Below are 15,051 nucleotides of genomic sequence, written 5' to 3'. Positions count from 1 at the left end.
AGACTAAGTTTATTGACCCTGTCCTAATTACATTTGATAACTGCATTCTGTGTATAATTGTCTCCCACTCTGGTTTTCTAATCAAATTTCATAAGACATCAAAGACATTGATTATCATTCTGTTTGTAACTATTTTTGTAAAGAATGCACATAAATCAAATTCCAGCATCTGTAGCCATTTTCTTTTATAGCAACTTCCACCTCCCAAGTGAAAGTTATTTGTTTTATTTAACAACCTCGTCAAATGGAATGAATACTTTCACCTAATTCATATGGTTGCATTCAAGATGCTGATAAACTGCAGTTTTGTCATGGCAATTTGTCATGCCACAATTATTATATGATGAATTTGAAATTTCCTCATATTCCAAGCCATCAATAACAGGATCATTGCCAACTGAAACACTGGTGTATCAGCCTCTCCCCAAGGATTTTAGGCCAAATAAGGAGGCTATGGTTAATATGATGTCTGATCCATCTGTGATAAAATATATAATCTTACTCTCTTGGGCTCATCAGTGTCACTTTAGAAAATGCCTTGACATATGAAACAGCCACTGTGGAGCCAACTTCAGTCTGTATTTTTCAAAAATGAATGTAGATGCTAATACTGTAGAGATGATTTCTCTACACTTCAGTCTCGTGGAGCGCTGTTCTGAATGCTTCATATTTAAATTAAGAATTCTGAATGCTTCTGGGCGTTCCGAACTAAACGCTTTAGACGCTCCTTTGTGCACACGGCCATCAGACCGTATAACCGCAGTCTGGACAGCGCACAACTCTGACCGGAGGTGCATCTGTGCTACCACAACCTCACTACTTCACCCATTCATTCATGTGTCATGCCCTAACTCTGATGTCTTTTTTTATCCTGTCGGTTTCAGCCCACACTTCCTGCCTATTTTTGTTTATTTATTTGATTCTTATCATTGCGATTCTCTGTTTATGCTGTCATTAACTTTTGGTTGTCTACTTTACCCCTTACTGGCTTCTTTGATGTTGCTGCTGTGTTTCTCTCTGCTGTCTATTTGTTGTGGAGATCTTTGTTTTTTTCTAATTGTCTTTCTATATCTATACTCATATTTATTTGACACTTACAATCAGTTATGCTGCTATGACAAAAGAATTTCCCCTATGGGGATCAATAAAGTTTATCTTTTCTAATCTCATATTATCTTTCTCTGTCCCTTCAGACAAGCGAAGTGGTAACACAGTGCAGTACTGGCTACTGCTGGACCGTATTGTCCAACAGATGGTCTTGCAGAATGACAAAGGTCATGACCCCGACGTCACACCACTGGAGAACTTTAACGTGAAGAATGTTGTCCGCATGTAAGCGTCTTATACCTACCAGTTTTATGAGCAGGGAGGAGTGATGATTTCTTAAAAGCAGTTTCTCTCTTTGGTAGAAACAAAGGCCATCTCAGTTTCACAAAACAAAATTAGTTTGTATTGAGTGTGATGAAGAATAGGGCCAGTTCTATTCAATTGCTAAAGAAAGGCTTCTGAATTCAGCAGCTGCATTGTGAGGTCTTGCACAAGCATTTCAAATAAACTAAACGTGACACAAAGTCACTATTTTTTTTTTTCCAGGGGAATTTAAAAAGTGTAAAATAATGCACCACAGTATTGACTGTTAAAAAGAAATGGATCACAGTTTGAAGATAGCTAATAATGTAAAATCCAAACTTAATTTGTATTAATACTGACTGCAATTATTTTTGTTCTCCTTTTCAGGCTGGTAAATGAAAACGAGGTCAAACAGTGGAAAGAGCAGGCAGAGAAAATGCGAAAAGGTACAGATGATTTGTTGACTTTTGCTATACATCCTAATTAAATACATCACATGAGGAGCATGGTGCAATGATCTGACTGAACTTCACATCCCAGAGCATCACGAGCTACAACAGAGGTTTGAGAAGAAGGAGCGTGAATGTGATGCCAAGACGCAGGAGAAGGAGGATATGATGCAGACCCTCAATAAGATGAAAGAAAAGCTGGAGAAGGAAAGCACAGAGCACAAGAATGTGAAACAGCAAGTGACTGAGCTCACTTCCCGACTACATGAACTCAGCACTGTATGTCCTTTACAGTGTTCACTTCATCCAGACATGTTGTTTTAAAGGCTATGAACCACGATGGTTTTATCCTCTCTCATCCCGCAGAGACAGGCTGCTGTTGTTCCAGGTGGCCCACCGCTTGCTCCCGGCCCCCCTGGCGGCCCCCTGCCTCCGCCACCCATGCCAGGTTTTGCAGGTCTGTGCCCTCCTCCTCCTCCTCCACCTCCTCCAGGGGGCATGATGCCTCCTCCTCCTCCACCGCCGCCCCCTCCTCCTGGGGGTCCTCCTCGGCCTCCTGGATGCCCACCTATTGGAGGCATTCCTCCACCTCCCGGAGCTCCCCTTGGACCATCCCTGAAGAAGAAGAATGTTCCCCAGCCATCCAACCCACTGAAATCCTTCAACTGGTCCAAGTTAGCTGAGGTAAGAACGTCAACAGGTCAGAACAAAAGCCTCACCTCTGTGTTTCGATGCAGATATGATGAGTATGTATTTTCCCTGCAATGGGGGAATAGACTCTAAATATAAAATATCTTATTCCCTCTATAGAATAAACTGGATGGAACTGTTTGGATGGAGGTGGATGATGCCAGGGTTTTCAAAATCCTGGATCTTGAGGATATTGAAAAGACCTTCTCAGCCTATCAGAGACAGCAGGTGCTGATCCTGTTCATTCCACCTCTCTGTCCAGTGCTATGGATATGGTGGGAGGGAGGGTTGACTAAGAGGGGTCAGCTGGACTGAGTTTTTGGAGTCCACCTTGACGTTTCTTCTGTTTTGTAGCGTCTGAGCTCCTATGCGTAAAATAGAAAAAGAGGAAAGAAGGGAAGGGTTGATATCCTAACTAAAAGAAAAAGACAACAATTATCAGTCAAAAAAATGAAAAGGAGAAACTTTTATTTTGTCGTTTTTTTTGTTTTTTTTTGTTTTGTAGTTCATTGGATAGCATTCAAGCTTCTGACATGCCTTGCTATTTATGAATGCAATGCTTGTTTTGTGCTTTGCTTTTGATTGTGTTTCAACCAGTGTGAATAGGAAATGCATGAGTGAACTGCTTAGAACTGTTATTTTCCTCTTTTGGCTTCCTTTTTTCAAACCGTGCGGTTTGTAGATGATCTTGATCAGTAGCTTACACAGAAGAGTCGCTCTAGTTCTCTGTAAAAGGTCATTATCGATACTCAAACACAGGCTTTGACATATTCCAGGTCGTTAATGGTAATCTGTAATAATCGGTTCGAAAAACCAGCGAGTAAACACTCAACTGACTGATTTACTATGTGCACAGCATGTGAAGTATGTGAAGTATGTATTTAGCAACAAGCATGGCCACACCACTGAAGGACCACTTATGTTTCACCGCTGCTCACTTCATTACTCATGGATCCATTGATATGTGCTGAATGAGCTTTGATTCATTTGCTGTTTGTTTTATGGGCTGCAATCACATAACTGCTTTACTTATTCTAATGAATGCTTACATCTTCCCTGCTTCCTGATGCATTTTAGGACTTCTTTATGATCAATAACAGCAAACAGGTGAGTGCACTTACAATAGTATCTAGACATTTTTTAACCATGGATTAAATTAATTTATCTTTATACGTGATTGTCCTGTTGTATTCTCAGTTTACTTCATTCGTGTACTCTTGTGTTTAGTGTCATGCTTGTACTCATTTGAGAACCTTTCCTGTGTGACTGATTGATCTGACCTTCTGGAATGTATTTTCACGAATGTGTGGGACGTTAAATCAATTATCACTGTTTTATGTTTGTGGGTAACCAGCAGTAAGTAAGACTACCCCTTTTCTGACCCCCTTGCAGAAAGAGGCAGAGGATGAAACCCTGAGTTCCAAAAAGGTCAAGGAGCTGTCTGTTATCGATGGCCGTCGAGCACAAAACTGCAACATTCTTCTTTCACGGTACATGGACCACATCTTAACAGGAAAATGGATTTGTGGAAACCTGTATCTATAATTGGTTTTGTTTGTCATAGGCTCAAGCTTTCAAATGATGAAATTAAGAGAGCCATTCTAACCATGGATGAACAGGAGGACCTTCCTAAAGACATGCTGGAACAGGTAGGTCCAAATCCAAGTAGCAATTGAAATTGGCATTCGAAGATGCTTGGGTTTAAAGATGATGCTCTTCTGAACCGGAAGGTCTCTCAGACCCCTCTTCCCCAGCCACATATTGTCACATTCAGTCTGGTTTTTGTAAAGAAGGAAAGAGATGGTTGAATTCACCATTAAGTTTAAGTAGGAGAAATCATAAACCCCTAAAATTTGAGGGAAACAAAAAAACAGAATGCCTTATTAACAAATGCCATGTTGTTGAAGAGTTTTCTTAACTGACTGAATGGAAGATAGATACCCTTCCTTTAGAATTTTGAGGATAATGATTCTGAAGGAGGAAAGTTACCTCAATGGAGGTCAGTGACAGCGCTTGTAAATTATAATTCCCACTTCAATAGCTTACTAGTCAGTGCTGTGATACCTTTCCCCTAGATACACGCTACATCAAGGATGTGGGGAGAGAGCTGGTTATTTCACCTGAAAAACCAGCTGCATGTGCTGAATGTTAGGGTTTTAAGGAGGATTCTCAGGATAATCCCGCTGTTTACATTCCATGCTTTTTCCACGGACCCTATCAGTTTCAGTGCACGCATGTACTTTTATCAAGTGATAATGCAGTGTGTGACGCCATGTTTGGAAGAAATGGGCCATTTTGTATTAACTGGCACTGAATTAACGTGACCATATATCCAGACAACTATAAATATACCTTACTTTGTCTTATAAATTAGAATGTAATGTAAAGTTTACCCACACTGCTGCTCAGCGGCTTGTCTGCATGTTGTTCTGATCTTCCGTCTCACAGTTGTCCAAATGTTAAACATCTGCACAGTTTGACATTTTAATAGCTTTGATGACCGGCTTTGTAATGGCACTCTGCCACCGAAAGGACATCTTTCTGAAGTTAAATTGACTTCTGTCAGATGTTGGTTCTATAAAAAACTTTTAGTCAGTCTCCAGAATGACTTTAGCAGTATCTGAATATCTGGCCATCTAACTGATTAGGATGATTGGATGTAATTCATTTCATATTCACTGAGTGTCCTGCACTTGGCTCTGTAGTTGTTATTCTGCTCTGAATTTTGTGATCCCTAATTTAACTTGAATGGCAAATTTTATTACAATTATCAAAGAAAAACTAATTTACATGAAAAGCTGCCATCATTACCCGTCGTGTGCCAGCAACTAACTCAGCTTTTGTTGTGCATCAGTTGCTGAAATTTGTCCCAGAGAAGAGTGACGTGGACCTCCTGGAGGAGCACAAACACGAGCTCGACAGAATGGCAAAACCTGACCGCTTCCTCTACGAGATGAGCAGGTACTAAACTCTCTGTGAAAACTCTGGTCAAATATAAAAGGTGGCTGTCTCACGTCAGCAGCATTCTGCAGATTAGGTCTGGGGAAAAAACAATCGCCATTGTGTTTTCCTAGTCAGAGCTGATGATTGAAACAACACATCGATTTTCCACCTACTGTGGGAACAATGGCTGCCGCTGTGAATCACTTTCTAAATTGTGTTTGTTTGGGAAAACGATAACACAAATTCTGTTATCAAATTACGGACTGTTTTTATAGCAAAGTCTGACAGGATAAACGAAGCAAGGAGAACCCATCATGGTACTGCCACAAAAGACCAGAAACTGGAGTGGTGTGGTGTAAAAGTCAGATATGCCAGAGGAATCTCTAATTCTTCCTTTTGAACAGCCTCCTTTATTTTGAAACATTCATCCTTCTTGCCGTCATTGAGAAAAACTCAACGTGCAGATGTAGTTGTTCTATTCATTAGCTGAGTCACTTGTTCTTAAGTTGGAAAAAATAAACCTGTCAATAATACGCCTCATTGTTGAGACAGAAACATTGGCCAGTGTTCCAGGAAGCTTGTTTTATTTTGGTCAAGAACCATATCCTCCACTGTGGCTCTTCTCTACATTTGTGGATTTCCCTGTTTATAATTTAATAATAGTTTTGACTATTTTGGTTCCTCTCTGATCTGCCTTTTCCAATATCCGTCCAGAATAAACCACTACCAGCAGCGGCTGCAGTCTTTGTACTTCAAAAAGAAGTTTGCGGAGAGGATCGCTGAGATCAAACCCAAAGTTGAAGGTGGGAAAAGTCACACACAAAAGTGCTGTTAATACAAACACGATTTCAAAGAAGAGCATACATTTTGACATCTGGAAAAAATCTGTCAAGCAAGGGCAGTATTCCTTTTAAAGCATCTCTGCAGCTTTTATTACCAATCAGAATATTTTATATTCATGCCGTATATTTGTCAGGGTTAAATAACAGACTTTGACCTGCCATTGTTTTTGGTAGCGTGACTGTCATTAAAAAGTCAGGTACCCTCAATCCACTTGAAAGCTTAATCTCTGTCCGGTTGTAACCACTCAGCTCTAACAAGGGCATCTAAGGAGGTTCTACACAGCAGAAACCTGAAGCAGCTACTGGAGGTGGTGCTCGCTTTTGGAAACTACATGAACAAGGGTCAAAGGGGAAATGCATACGGCTTCAAGGTGTCTTCCTTAAACAAGATTGCTGACACCAAATCTAGTATTGACAAGTAAGAACACCTATTGGTTTTACTTATATACATATTTCGATCTGTTTTTGATTTTGATGTTAAAAGTCCCATCTGGAGCTGAAAATGTCGGTTCCAAGAAAACGCATGAAAAAAAAACCATCTTGTCCGCACATTCACCGCCTCGAAACTCGAGCTCAAGCACCTTTCATCTGTTGCGTTTTCAGAAACATCACTCTCCTACACTACCTAATCACCATTCTGGAAAAGAAATACCCCAAAGTACTAATGTTCCAAGATGACCTTCAGAGCATCTCTGAGGCAGCCAAAGTCAAGTAGGTGGCACTAGTTTGCTCTTCATTTATGTGGAGATTAGAAACAAGAAAATGACCTGTTGCATAATTTATAAAGTATTCATTTAGTACCCTGTTACTTAGGCCTAAATTGAAACTATTTTCAAAAATACTCTTGCATTTCAGTATGATCGAGCTGGAAAAAGACATTTGCAATCTGCGAAGTGGCTTAAAACACGTTGAGAGCGTGAGTGAAAATGATAACTGCGATTATTTTTGCAACAACCCGACTGATTTCTTCAGTTCTTCTTCAATTTTTTTTTTTTTCTCACATTTCCCCCCCTCCGGATTGTTATTCACAGGAACTAGACTACCAGAAGAAGCGGCCACAGGAGCTGGGAGACAAGTTTGTGTCTGTAGTGAGTCAGTTCATCACTGTGGCCAGTTTCAGCTTCTCTGACGTGGAGGACTCTCTAAGTGAGGCCAAAGAGCTGGTAAGTCAGACCGGCCAAAGACACAGACGCTGAAGCCTTGCATTCCGTTCCCTATGAGATCAGCTGTTTCTAAGTGGCTTTATTGACCTCAGTCACCCTCCTGGGAGAGCTAACAGCTGGAAGAAAATGTTTCTGCGTCCTATGACTGCGCCGCTATCTCCATCTTCGTCCTCTGTTCCCTGCCATGTGTGCTAAAGTGAAAACGGCTTCGGGATTTTGCGCCATGGCGTCACTAAAGCTAAAGTAGAACCAAAACCAAAGAAATTAGTTCCCTTGAACCGTCGAGAGTTCAAACCTGAGAACGTTCACCTTTCGGCAAGAGAGTCGGACACCCTGATGTTTGATTTATATGCATCTGTCCACATTTATTAGAGTAGGCAGGAAGTTTATATCTCAAGCGTATTTTTCCCACCATTGTGTGTTGTATCAACCCAAGTGGAGGTGGTCACATGGCAACGATTAGTACCTGTAAATCATTTACGGCACCCTGCAGTTAAATATTGGTGCCGGGTTCTCATGATTGGGAACCCTGCTGACCCTCTGAGTAGCTCCTTGCATCTGGTTTCTATAATAGTTACTGCAGGTGAAGAATATATAACATCATTTTTTTAAGCTGTGATGGTCACCGCAAGGTAAGTCCTCAATCGTCATTACAGACGAGCAGTTAAACGAGGGTGTCCAATGGGTTCGTTTGAAGCCTTTTTTTCCCCCTCACATCTGGATAGGTTTCTTTTTTTACTCACTGTGAAAAATACTCAACCAACAGGTTTCCTTAATGTGGGCTCTGGCCCCAGTATCCAACCCGAGCTATAATCAGTGGCTGGTCAAATCTGGGTTAATATGGTCTTCAAAGCTCGACTACTGAAACCCTGCTCTGATTTCAAAGAGCCCAGACCTAATGAGTCGCCTGTAAACTGGCGTAAAACCTGCTTCCAATGTGCTCGGTGTAAACCTTAATTCTGTGTGTCTCATCACTCCCACAGTTCCAGTCAGCAATAAAGCACTTCGGTGAGGATGCCAGCAAGATGCAGCCAGATGAGTTCTTTGGCATCTTCGACCAGTTCTTGCAGTCCTTCAGTGAGGCTCAACAGGAGAACGAGAATATGCGAAAACGCAAGGAAGAGGAGGAGCGCAGGGCCAAAATGGAAGCACAGGTACATAATTGTTCCCCTGCATGAGACTTGTTTCACCACCGGATTCCAACTTTCATTATAAATAACGAAATCATGTTGTAAGCATTGCAAATTCAGGATTAATGTTATTAACTCAAATCAGATGTGACTTGAAAAAAAGCACACAAGGCCTCCTAGTGCCCCCTAGGGGCTAAAATTGTTCACTCTTACAAATCGTAATTTGAGATCCATTGACAATACGTCAAGAAACCATTTTAATCTTTTAGGGGTTCCCACTTGCTGTGGAATAATTGGGGGGGGGGGGGGGGGGGTGTAGAGCACTTTTCCAGTTTTGGAAAACAAATACATGGATCACAGAAAAAGCTTGATGTCCTGGACAACCAGTATTAAATGATAGAAAGTTTTACATGCAAGGAGCAATAAATTCCCTGCAAATTAGATAAAAAAATATCCATGTTAGTAAGGAAAAACCACCTACACCTTTGCAGGTAGTTAAAGTGTTTTAAAAAAAAAAATCTGCAATTTGGAAAGAAATTTTGAAAAAAATATGGTTTAAAATAAAAAAGGTACCTGTTAGTGTAGGTTTAGGTAGCAACAAATATCAAGAAGTCACTTTAACGTCACAGGGAACGTAATAGCCTATTTTATTTAAAGAACAAGGAGGATCTTAGAAATCACTCTGTCAGATCAGCTTCTAGTGTGTGTGTGTGTGTGTGTGTGTGCGTTATGGCCGTGGACACACACACGCTCATGAAACCAAAGTATCTGCTGTTAATTTACAAACCACAGTCTGAGGGAAATATTGAGCAGGAGCAAGCCATCACTTAGTATTGCCCGCCGCTTGTCACTGTTACTGTCTGGCTTCTGGAGATGATCTCCTCCTGAAGCGTCAATCATTCTCTCTGTCACCAGCTAAAAGAACAGAGGGAGAAAGAGAGGAAGGCTCGGAAAGCGAAGGCAAACGGAGAGGAAGACGGCGGCGAGTTTGACGACCTGGTGTCGGCTCTGCGATCTGGTGAGGTCTTCGACAAGGACTTGTCCAAGATGAAGCGCAACCGCAAGCGCATCAACAACCAGAACACGGACTCCGGCAGAGAGCGGCCAGTCACCAAGCTCAACTTCTAAAAGGCGGTTGAGGTGATCGGCTCTTTGGTTTGTTTTCTGGGTCAAACTGACACGCAGATTCCTCAGTACCTCCTCTATTCCCACCCGGCTTGACTTGATAGGAATTGGCCCGGCACCAACGCTGGAGGCCCACACACATGGACACACACAGATACACCCAAACACACACACACCCACGGCACGGCACACCGACAATTTCCACGTCTCAACCTTTGGATGTTAAAAATGGAGCAAAAGCCAAAAGACGTTAATGGCCAAATCAGACAAATAGTGAGTTTGGTCGGATGAAGTGTTTTCAGGACAGGAGGGATGTCCTGCTGAGAGGTGGACTCACAGTTGTGTGCTGTTTTTTTTTTTTTTTTGTACGTCAGAATCTATGCACATGGTGAAATGTGCAGCTTGACTCCTTCAGGGCTTGATGCTCAATCCAAACAGGAAGAAAATTCCATTAAAAAAAAAAAAAATACAAAAGAAAAAACACGGGGCCATTTTGTACAGAGCGCTTTCATACATCTGAAGGGGTTGTTCTCAAACACCTGAATTGTACCAAGTGATGCTTTTCGGATGAACGACTGAATCTGAACTTCAAGCTGTCTTGTTGCAGTCAGAACCATCCCAGGACTGAGATGCACAGGTTTTCACTGCAACCATCACAGCTGGGAAGCAGAAGGGTTTTCTGTTTTTGTTTTGTTTTGTTTTTTTTTTTCTATTCAACATTATATATGAGCAGCATTTATATATCCAATCACTGTATCTTTTATTCAAAGGTTTTCCTGTTAAGAGCTGGCCTTAACTGTTGATTTATTTGTTGAGTCGGTACTCTCCAGGCCTGGGCCTAGTCTGCAAATTTCTCAACAAGTGTGGACACTAATGTCAGATTACATATATCTATATTTTAAGTTGCGTGCTTGTTACACATGCACATATAAAGTCATAATAACTATGCTAAATGCGATTAAAACACTACACAATCAAGGCAATACTTGTGTTCCTCCCCTCTGGCAAGAGTACCCAGCTACAAGGTTTTGGTAGACGGATGAAATTATTCTTCTACGCTGGTTGAATTTTCATTGCAAAAGAAAACAGTAATACATATTTTGAACTCTTCCTGCTCCACATGTTATATTTTCACCCTTGAAAAAAACATGTGAGACCAGGAAACATGAAAAAGCTGCATCAATTCAGCTTGCATCTGATACTTGCATATTTTTTTTTATAATTTAAGTATTGCCTTCAATTGTTGATGACCTGACAATAATAAATAAGAGAAAAAAATGCCTGTTTTTTTTTTTCTAGTCAATACATATCAAATGCAGAAACTGTTTAGAACTAAGGGAAAAAAAATGAAGTTACACCTCCATCTTGTGGCTTCTTAATGCCACTGACTTGGACTCAAGTGTTAAAATTAAGCTTTTTAAAACCATGTTCATGTATGACAAACGACAAAAGCTTGTTTTGTAAATGCTTACGTTGCAGATGAGCCAAAAGGAATATCAGTGTATTGTTTATTTCACCCGAATTGGTAAATAATTCAGTAATATATTTATTTTATATGGTGAAAATTGTTTGCAGAAACTGACAGGCCCACAAGTTTATTATAAGTGTGCACACTTTCTGAAGACATCAGGTGTTTGGAGCATGAATTTGTATCCAACGTCACTCTGCCATTAACATCTATACATTTGTCTTTCATCAGCTGCTGGCCTGACTGTAGACCTGATTATTTAACATCCATTGTCTGCTGCTTATCCTGCACTCAGTCACTGCGGATGCTGGAGTCTTAGCTGTCATGGGCTGAGAGGCGGGGTACGACTAGTCGCCGGTCTATTGCAGGGCTACATATACAGACATACAACATTCACTCATTCATTCAGGGCAATTTTCCCAATTTTTTCCAAGTTTCCTGCTGCACTGGTGAACCCCGAGGACACCCACGCAGACACTGTGAGAACATGCAAACTCCACACTGAAAGGTCCTCCTTGTCGAAATCAAACCAGGATCCTTCGTGCCGAACCGCTAAACACCGCACCGTCGTTATTTCAGCAGGAAGCCGCGTGTTAGCTCATCTTCAGCTTCTTGCACAAAACTTGAGACTCCGGTGTAAAAAGCTCTGCCTGCGACTTCCACTATAACCGCCCTGAAGTCTCCACACTTGGTTTCCTGAACAAAGACAGAAAATTGACATTGAATTTCAGGAATCAGACTCATCAAATCTAAATCCTTCGATTGTACAGACCTATTTAAAAAGTCTGATCTGACTTAACTAAGAAAGCATAGATTCTCATATTGGAATGCATCATGATTAATATTGGCCTTGGTACCTTTTGTTCTACCAGAGTGCACTGGGCTTGTTGCCATAATAGTCCATTATCAGTCTGTTGCTGTTACTAAACTTATTCTACAACAGCTCCTCTCCAGATTCTTACAACAAGAAGCCGGCTATAGCTGACATTTTCAACTATTTTATTTCCACTCAAAGTGGAATCCAAGGGCAACTTTTTAAAAAACAAAACTGTTTGCAATGTTATGCCACACTCCTGCATAACATTGCAAACCGGATTGAACAGCTTATTTCTGGACTGATTTAAGAGTGGCTGTAAAAAAAAAAAAAAAAAAAAACAAGCGTCAAATAAGGGACGTGTTTGTGATTGTAAATTTTCCCTGACCTTTGGTAAATCTCAGCAGGTGACCGTGACATGAGAACCTGAACCCTTTAGCACGTTCTCTTCTTTATCAGGTGATTTGATTTACATTACAGCGTTAAAATCCCAATTGGAGGAAAGAAAGGCAGATACCTCAACTGCTTTCCCCGTGAACTGAGATCCAGTGGCTCCACTCTGAAACGTCCTTGACTGGTTCAACCGGATGAGACCTTTGTGGTACTGAAGGGCAACTCGGGCCGTAACACCAGAGCCAGTAGGGCTTCGGTCCACCTCACAGTTTAATATCAATGCATAGAAAACATTAAACATGAGCTGGCACTACTTAACAAGGCTTACACTTTGATTTAATTTCTTAGATGGATTGCGATAAAACAAACTACCTGAGCTTCTGCAAACACACAGATGTTGGCAGAGGCTTCAGAGGAATAGTTGTCTCTTCCGTCAGTGAGAATGGTGCCGTACAGGAAAGCCAGGTCATCACTGACTGGATGACGCAACTTTACCTTGGAGAGAAAAAAAAAAAAAAAAAAATCACAACCAAGTCCCAGCAGCAAAATCGTGATACAGTTTTCATCTTTAACTCCATTCAGGAAACTTCATTTTAAAATCTGTTACCTCTTTGTGTTGACAAAAACCTTGACAAAGCTTTTAACTCAAATATCTTTAATGTACTTGTACTTGTCTGTGTGTTATTTCAACAAACTTATGTGTGTACAATCAGTCTCAATGGGAAGCAGCAGCAGCCCAGCTGCACAGAGAAGCTGCGATCCCCAACGACACAGACTTCTAACCTGTGCTTTGACTGCTTCGGTCACTGCTGTGGCTGCATCAACCAGATCTCGTGTCTTGGATTTGGTCACGTCCATCCCGAACCTCTGAGCGTCTACGAAGGCATAGAAGGCGCCGCCATAGCTGATATCGACCGTCACCTTGCCAAACCCTTCCACGGTCACCAGTACATCTGGAGAAATATCGGCACTACAGTTAATACAGCAGGATCACTGGTACCAGTCGACCGAGCAAGATGATTGATGTACCTGTGGCAAATGCAAATGCTGGCACGCTGAGAAACCTCACTCTTCCCGTTTTACCGTCCGAATACTCAACGAAAGCCTTCACAAGACCACAGGGACAATGTATGTTCACCGCCGTCTCTGGTGACTTTGGCTCTTTCACCAGTTTGTAATCTATGGCATAGCGTCCGAGAGCAATGACGGCGTGCCCACACATGGTGCTGTAGCCCTCGTTGTGCATGAAGAGCACCCCGAGGTCCGCCTGCGGGATCTCGCTGGCCACGATGAGGGCGCCGTACATGTCGTAGTGGCCCCTCGGCTCAAACATCAACACCCTCCTGAGGTGGTCAAGATGTTCCCGGACATAGCGGCGCTTGTGGAGAACGGTGTCACCTTTGACCTCTGGGTAGCCCCCTGTAATGATCCGCAAAGGCTCTCCACCGGTGTGCATGTCAACGACGGAGAGGGTCTCTCCATCATGGGGCGGAAGCTGCTTTTCCATCCTGTGCTGCTTTGAAAAACTAACACAAACCAAACAGCCATTCTTCTTATCACACAAATTGATTGTATAAACCATTTTTTCAATGCATTTAGACCAGTGAATCCCACTTTTCTCAAATCCTTTGGTGCTTTTAAACCCGTTTTAGTTATTTTTGACTACTGTTCGGTTAAAAACTTAATTTCTGATATTTCCTATCCTTTTTTAAATCACATTTTCACCTATTTATATTCCGCATTCTCTATTAACACATTATGACTATCTTAATAATGTCAGTCATAATAAAGTGTAGCTGCAGTGCTTTTCTCCAGCAACAAGTATTTGTTGTATTATGCTCTAGACTGAAAACAAACATTCAAAGGAGAGTCACAATGATGAAGTTCATGCTTAGTGGAATTTGCTTACTAATTTACACAGAACACCTTTACAGCAACACAACAGTGCAAATGTGGCGAACAAAACATGTTTGGAAAAGTGTATAAGAAGTTTTAGTTTTACCTGCTGGTGCGTGCAGATTTTTTCTTCTTGGAGTGAAACTTCTTCTTCTGCCTTTGGAACCTGAAGCCAGCAGCGCGCTGGCGCCCCCTGCTGGACAGGAGTGCACGCAAGCGACTCCGACACTATACAGTGTTTGATTTCCTCAAAGTAGTTCTTTTCAGTACTGCAAAGTATGTCATATTAAAGTGCACCTTCTATTGTAGAGACTGTGGATTTATGTTTTGGTTTTGCACCCTCAGGGTGTGACTGTTCTGACCTGGTGGCGCATTAAACACCTCATTGCTGTAACCTTCAGTTTTCATGACAGATCAATATTCTAGCTTCAACTAGTTTTGTTTGTCTAAATGTTAGTGTTTAACTAAATATAATCAGCAGTTTTTAGTTCATGACTAAAATGTCTTTGTATGGGCTGCTTGCAAGCTCAGTTAAATTGAGTATTTTGCATGAGGGGTGTTATGCCCGACTGCCAAATGCAAAATTATGTGTCTTGCAAGTTGCAGCTGTTAGGGTGAAGGTCTCAGAGGCTCAGTCAGTCTGACTCTCAGACAGAGATAACGCCACCATGTCATAATATTGGTTTTGTTTTAAGACTGAACACCAACAAGTTTCCATATTTGTGTTATAAACCAGTCCGACCATTTCAACTTATTGCTGCTTTAAAAAACCAAATATTCACACCTTG

General features: G+C 41.4%; 2 protein-coding genes across 6 annotated transcripts in view; one reads left to right on the top strand and one right to left on the bottom strand.

Moving 5' to 3' along the window:
• The window catches only part of daam1b (dishevelled associated activator of morphogenesis 1b), a 46,257-nt gene extending 36,084 nt beyond the window's left edge, over positions 1-10,173 (top strand). For 3 of the 4 annotated variants that reach the window (XM_086167657.1, XM_086167656.1, XM_086167658.1), the window contains 16 exons: positions 1,194-1,332; positions 1,738-1,796; positions 1,891-2,078; positions 2,166-2,483; positions 2,610-2,717; positions 3,567-3,596; positions 3,882-3,979; positions 4,054-4,138; positions 5,344-5,450; positions 6,147-6,235; positions 6,524-6,692; positions 6,878-6,985; positions 7,130-7,190; positions 7,306-7,437; positions 8,421-8,591; positions 9,483-10,173. In XM_086167657.1, the coding sequence (XP_086023783.1) occupies positions 1,194-1,332; positions 1,738-1,796; positions 1,891-2,078; positions 2,166-2,483; positions 2,610-2,717; positions 3,567-3,596; positions 3,882-3,979; positions 4,054-4,138; positions 5,344-5,450; positions 6,147-6,235; positions 6,524-6,692; positions 6,878-6,985; positions 7,130-7,190; positions 7,306-7,437; positions 8,421-8,591; positions 9,483-9,695 (2,075 nt within the window). In that variant the 3' untranslated portion in view covers positions 9,696-10,173. The remainder of the gene's footprint in view (positions 1-1,193; positions 1,333-1,737; positions 1,797-1,890; positions 2,079-2,165; positions 2,484-2,609; positions 2,718-3,566; positions 3,597-3,881; positions 3,980-4,053; positions 4,139-5,343; positions 5,451-6,146; positions 6,236-6,523; positions 6,693-6,877; positions 6,986-7,129; positions 7,191-7,305; positions 7,438-8,420; positions 8,592-9,482) is intronic. The other variant, XM_086167659.1, reaches the window with a different exon arrangement.
• Positions 10,174-10,372: 199 nt separating this feature from the next.
• l3hypdh (trans-L-3-hydroxyproline dehydratase) lies at positions 10,373-14,408 on the bottom strand. Of its 2 annotated transcripts, XM_086167661.1 has the most exons (6): positions 14,370-14,408; positions 13,397-13,893; positions 13,151-13,320; positions 12,740-12,862; positions 12,492-12,629; positions 10,373-11,856 (listed from the first exon to the last, which is right to left on the bottom strand). In XM_086167661.1, exons 2-6 carry the CDS (start codon positions 13,872-13,874, stop codon positions 11,731-11,733), a joined length of 1,035 nt encoding a protein of 344 aa, XP_086023787.1. In that variant the 5' UTR covers positions 13,875-13,893; positions 14,370-14,408; the 3' UTR covers positions 10,373-11,730. The 2 variants fall into 2 exon arrangements, with proteins under 2 accessions (XP_086023787.1, XP_086023786.1); XM_086167660.1 differs by lacking the exon at positions 14,370-14,408 and having other exon boundaries at positions 13,397-14,007.
• Between the last annotated feature and the right edge of the window lie 643 nt (positions 14,409-15,051).

This window comes from Fistularia commersonii, chromosome 20 (assembly GCF_037954325.1).
Source record: "Fistularia commersonii isolate RoL2024-O1a breed Wild chromosome 20, RoL_Fcom_v1.0, whole genome shotgun sequence".
NCBI lineage: Eukaryota > Metazoa > Chordata > Actinopteri > Syngnathiformes > Fistulariidae > Fistularia > Fistularia commersonii.
Note: the sequence above shows the minus strand (reverse complement) of the source record. Positions and strands in the feature narration are given on the sequence as shown.

Excerpts from the sequence above, each read along its gene's own strand:
- l3hypdh (XM_086167660.1), bottom strand. The coding sequence starts at position 13,949 with ATGGTTTATACAATCAATTTGTGTGATAAGAAGAATGGCTGTTTGGTT. Across the intron at positions 12,630-12,739 it reads GTGTGTTTGCAGAAGCTCAG|GTGGACCGAAGCCCTACTGG; the intron begins GTAGTTTGTTTT and ends TTAAACTGTGAG. Across the intron at positions 11,857-12,491 it reads TCACGGGGAAAGCAGTTGAG|GAAACCAAGTGTGGAGACTT; the intron begins GTATCTGCCTTT and ends GTCTTTGTTCAG.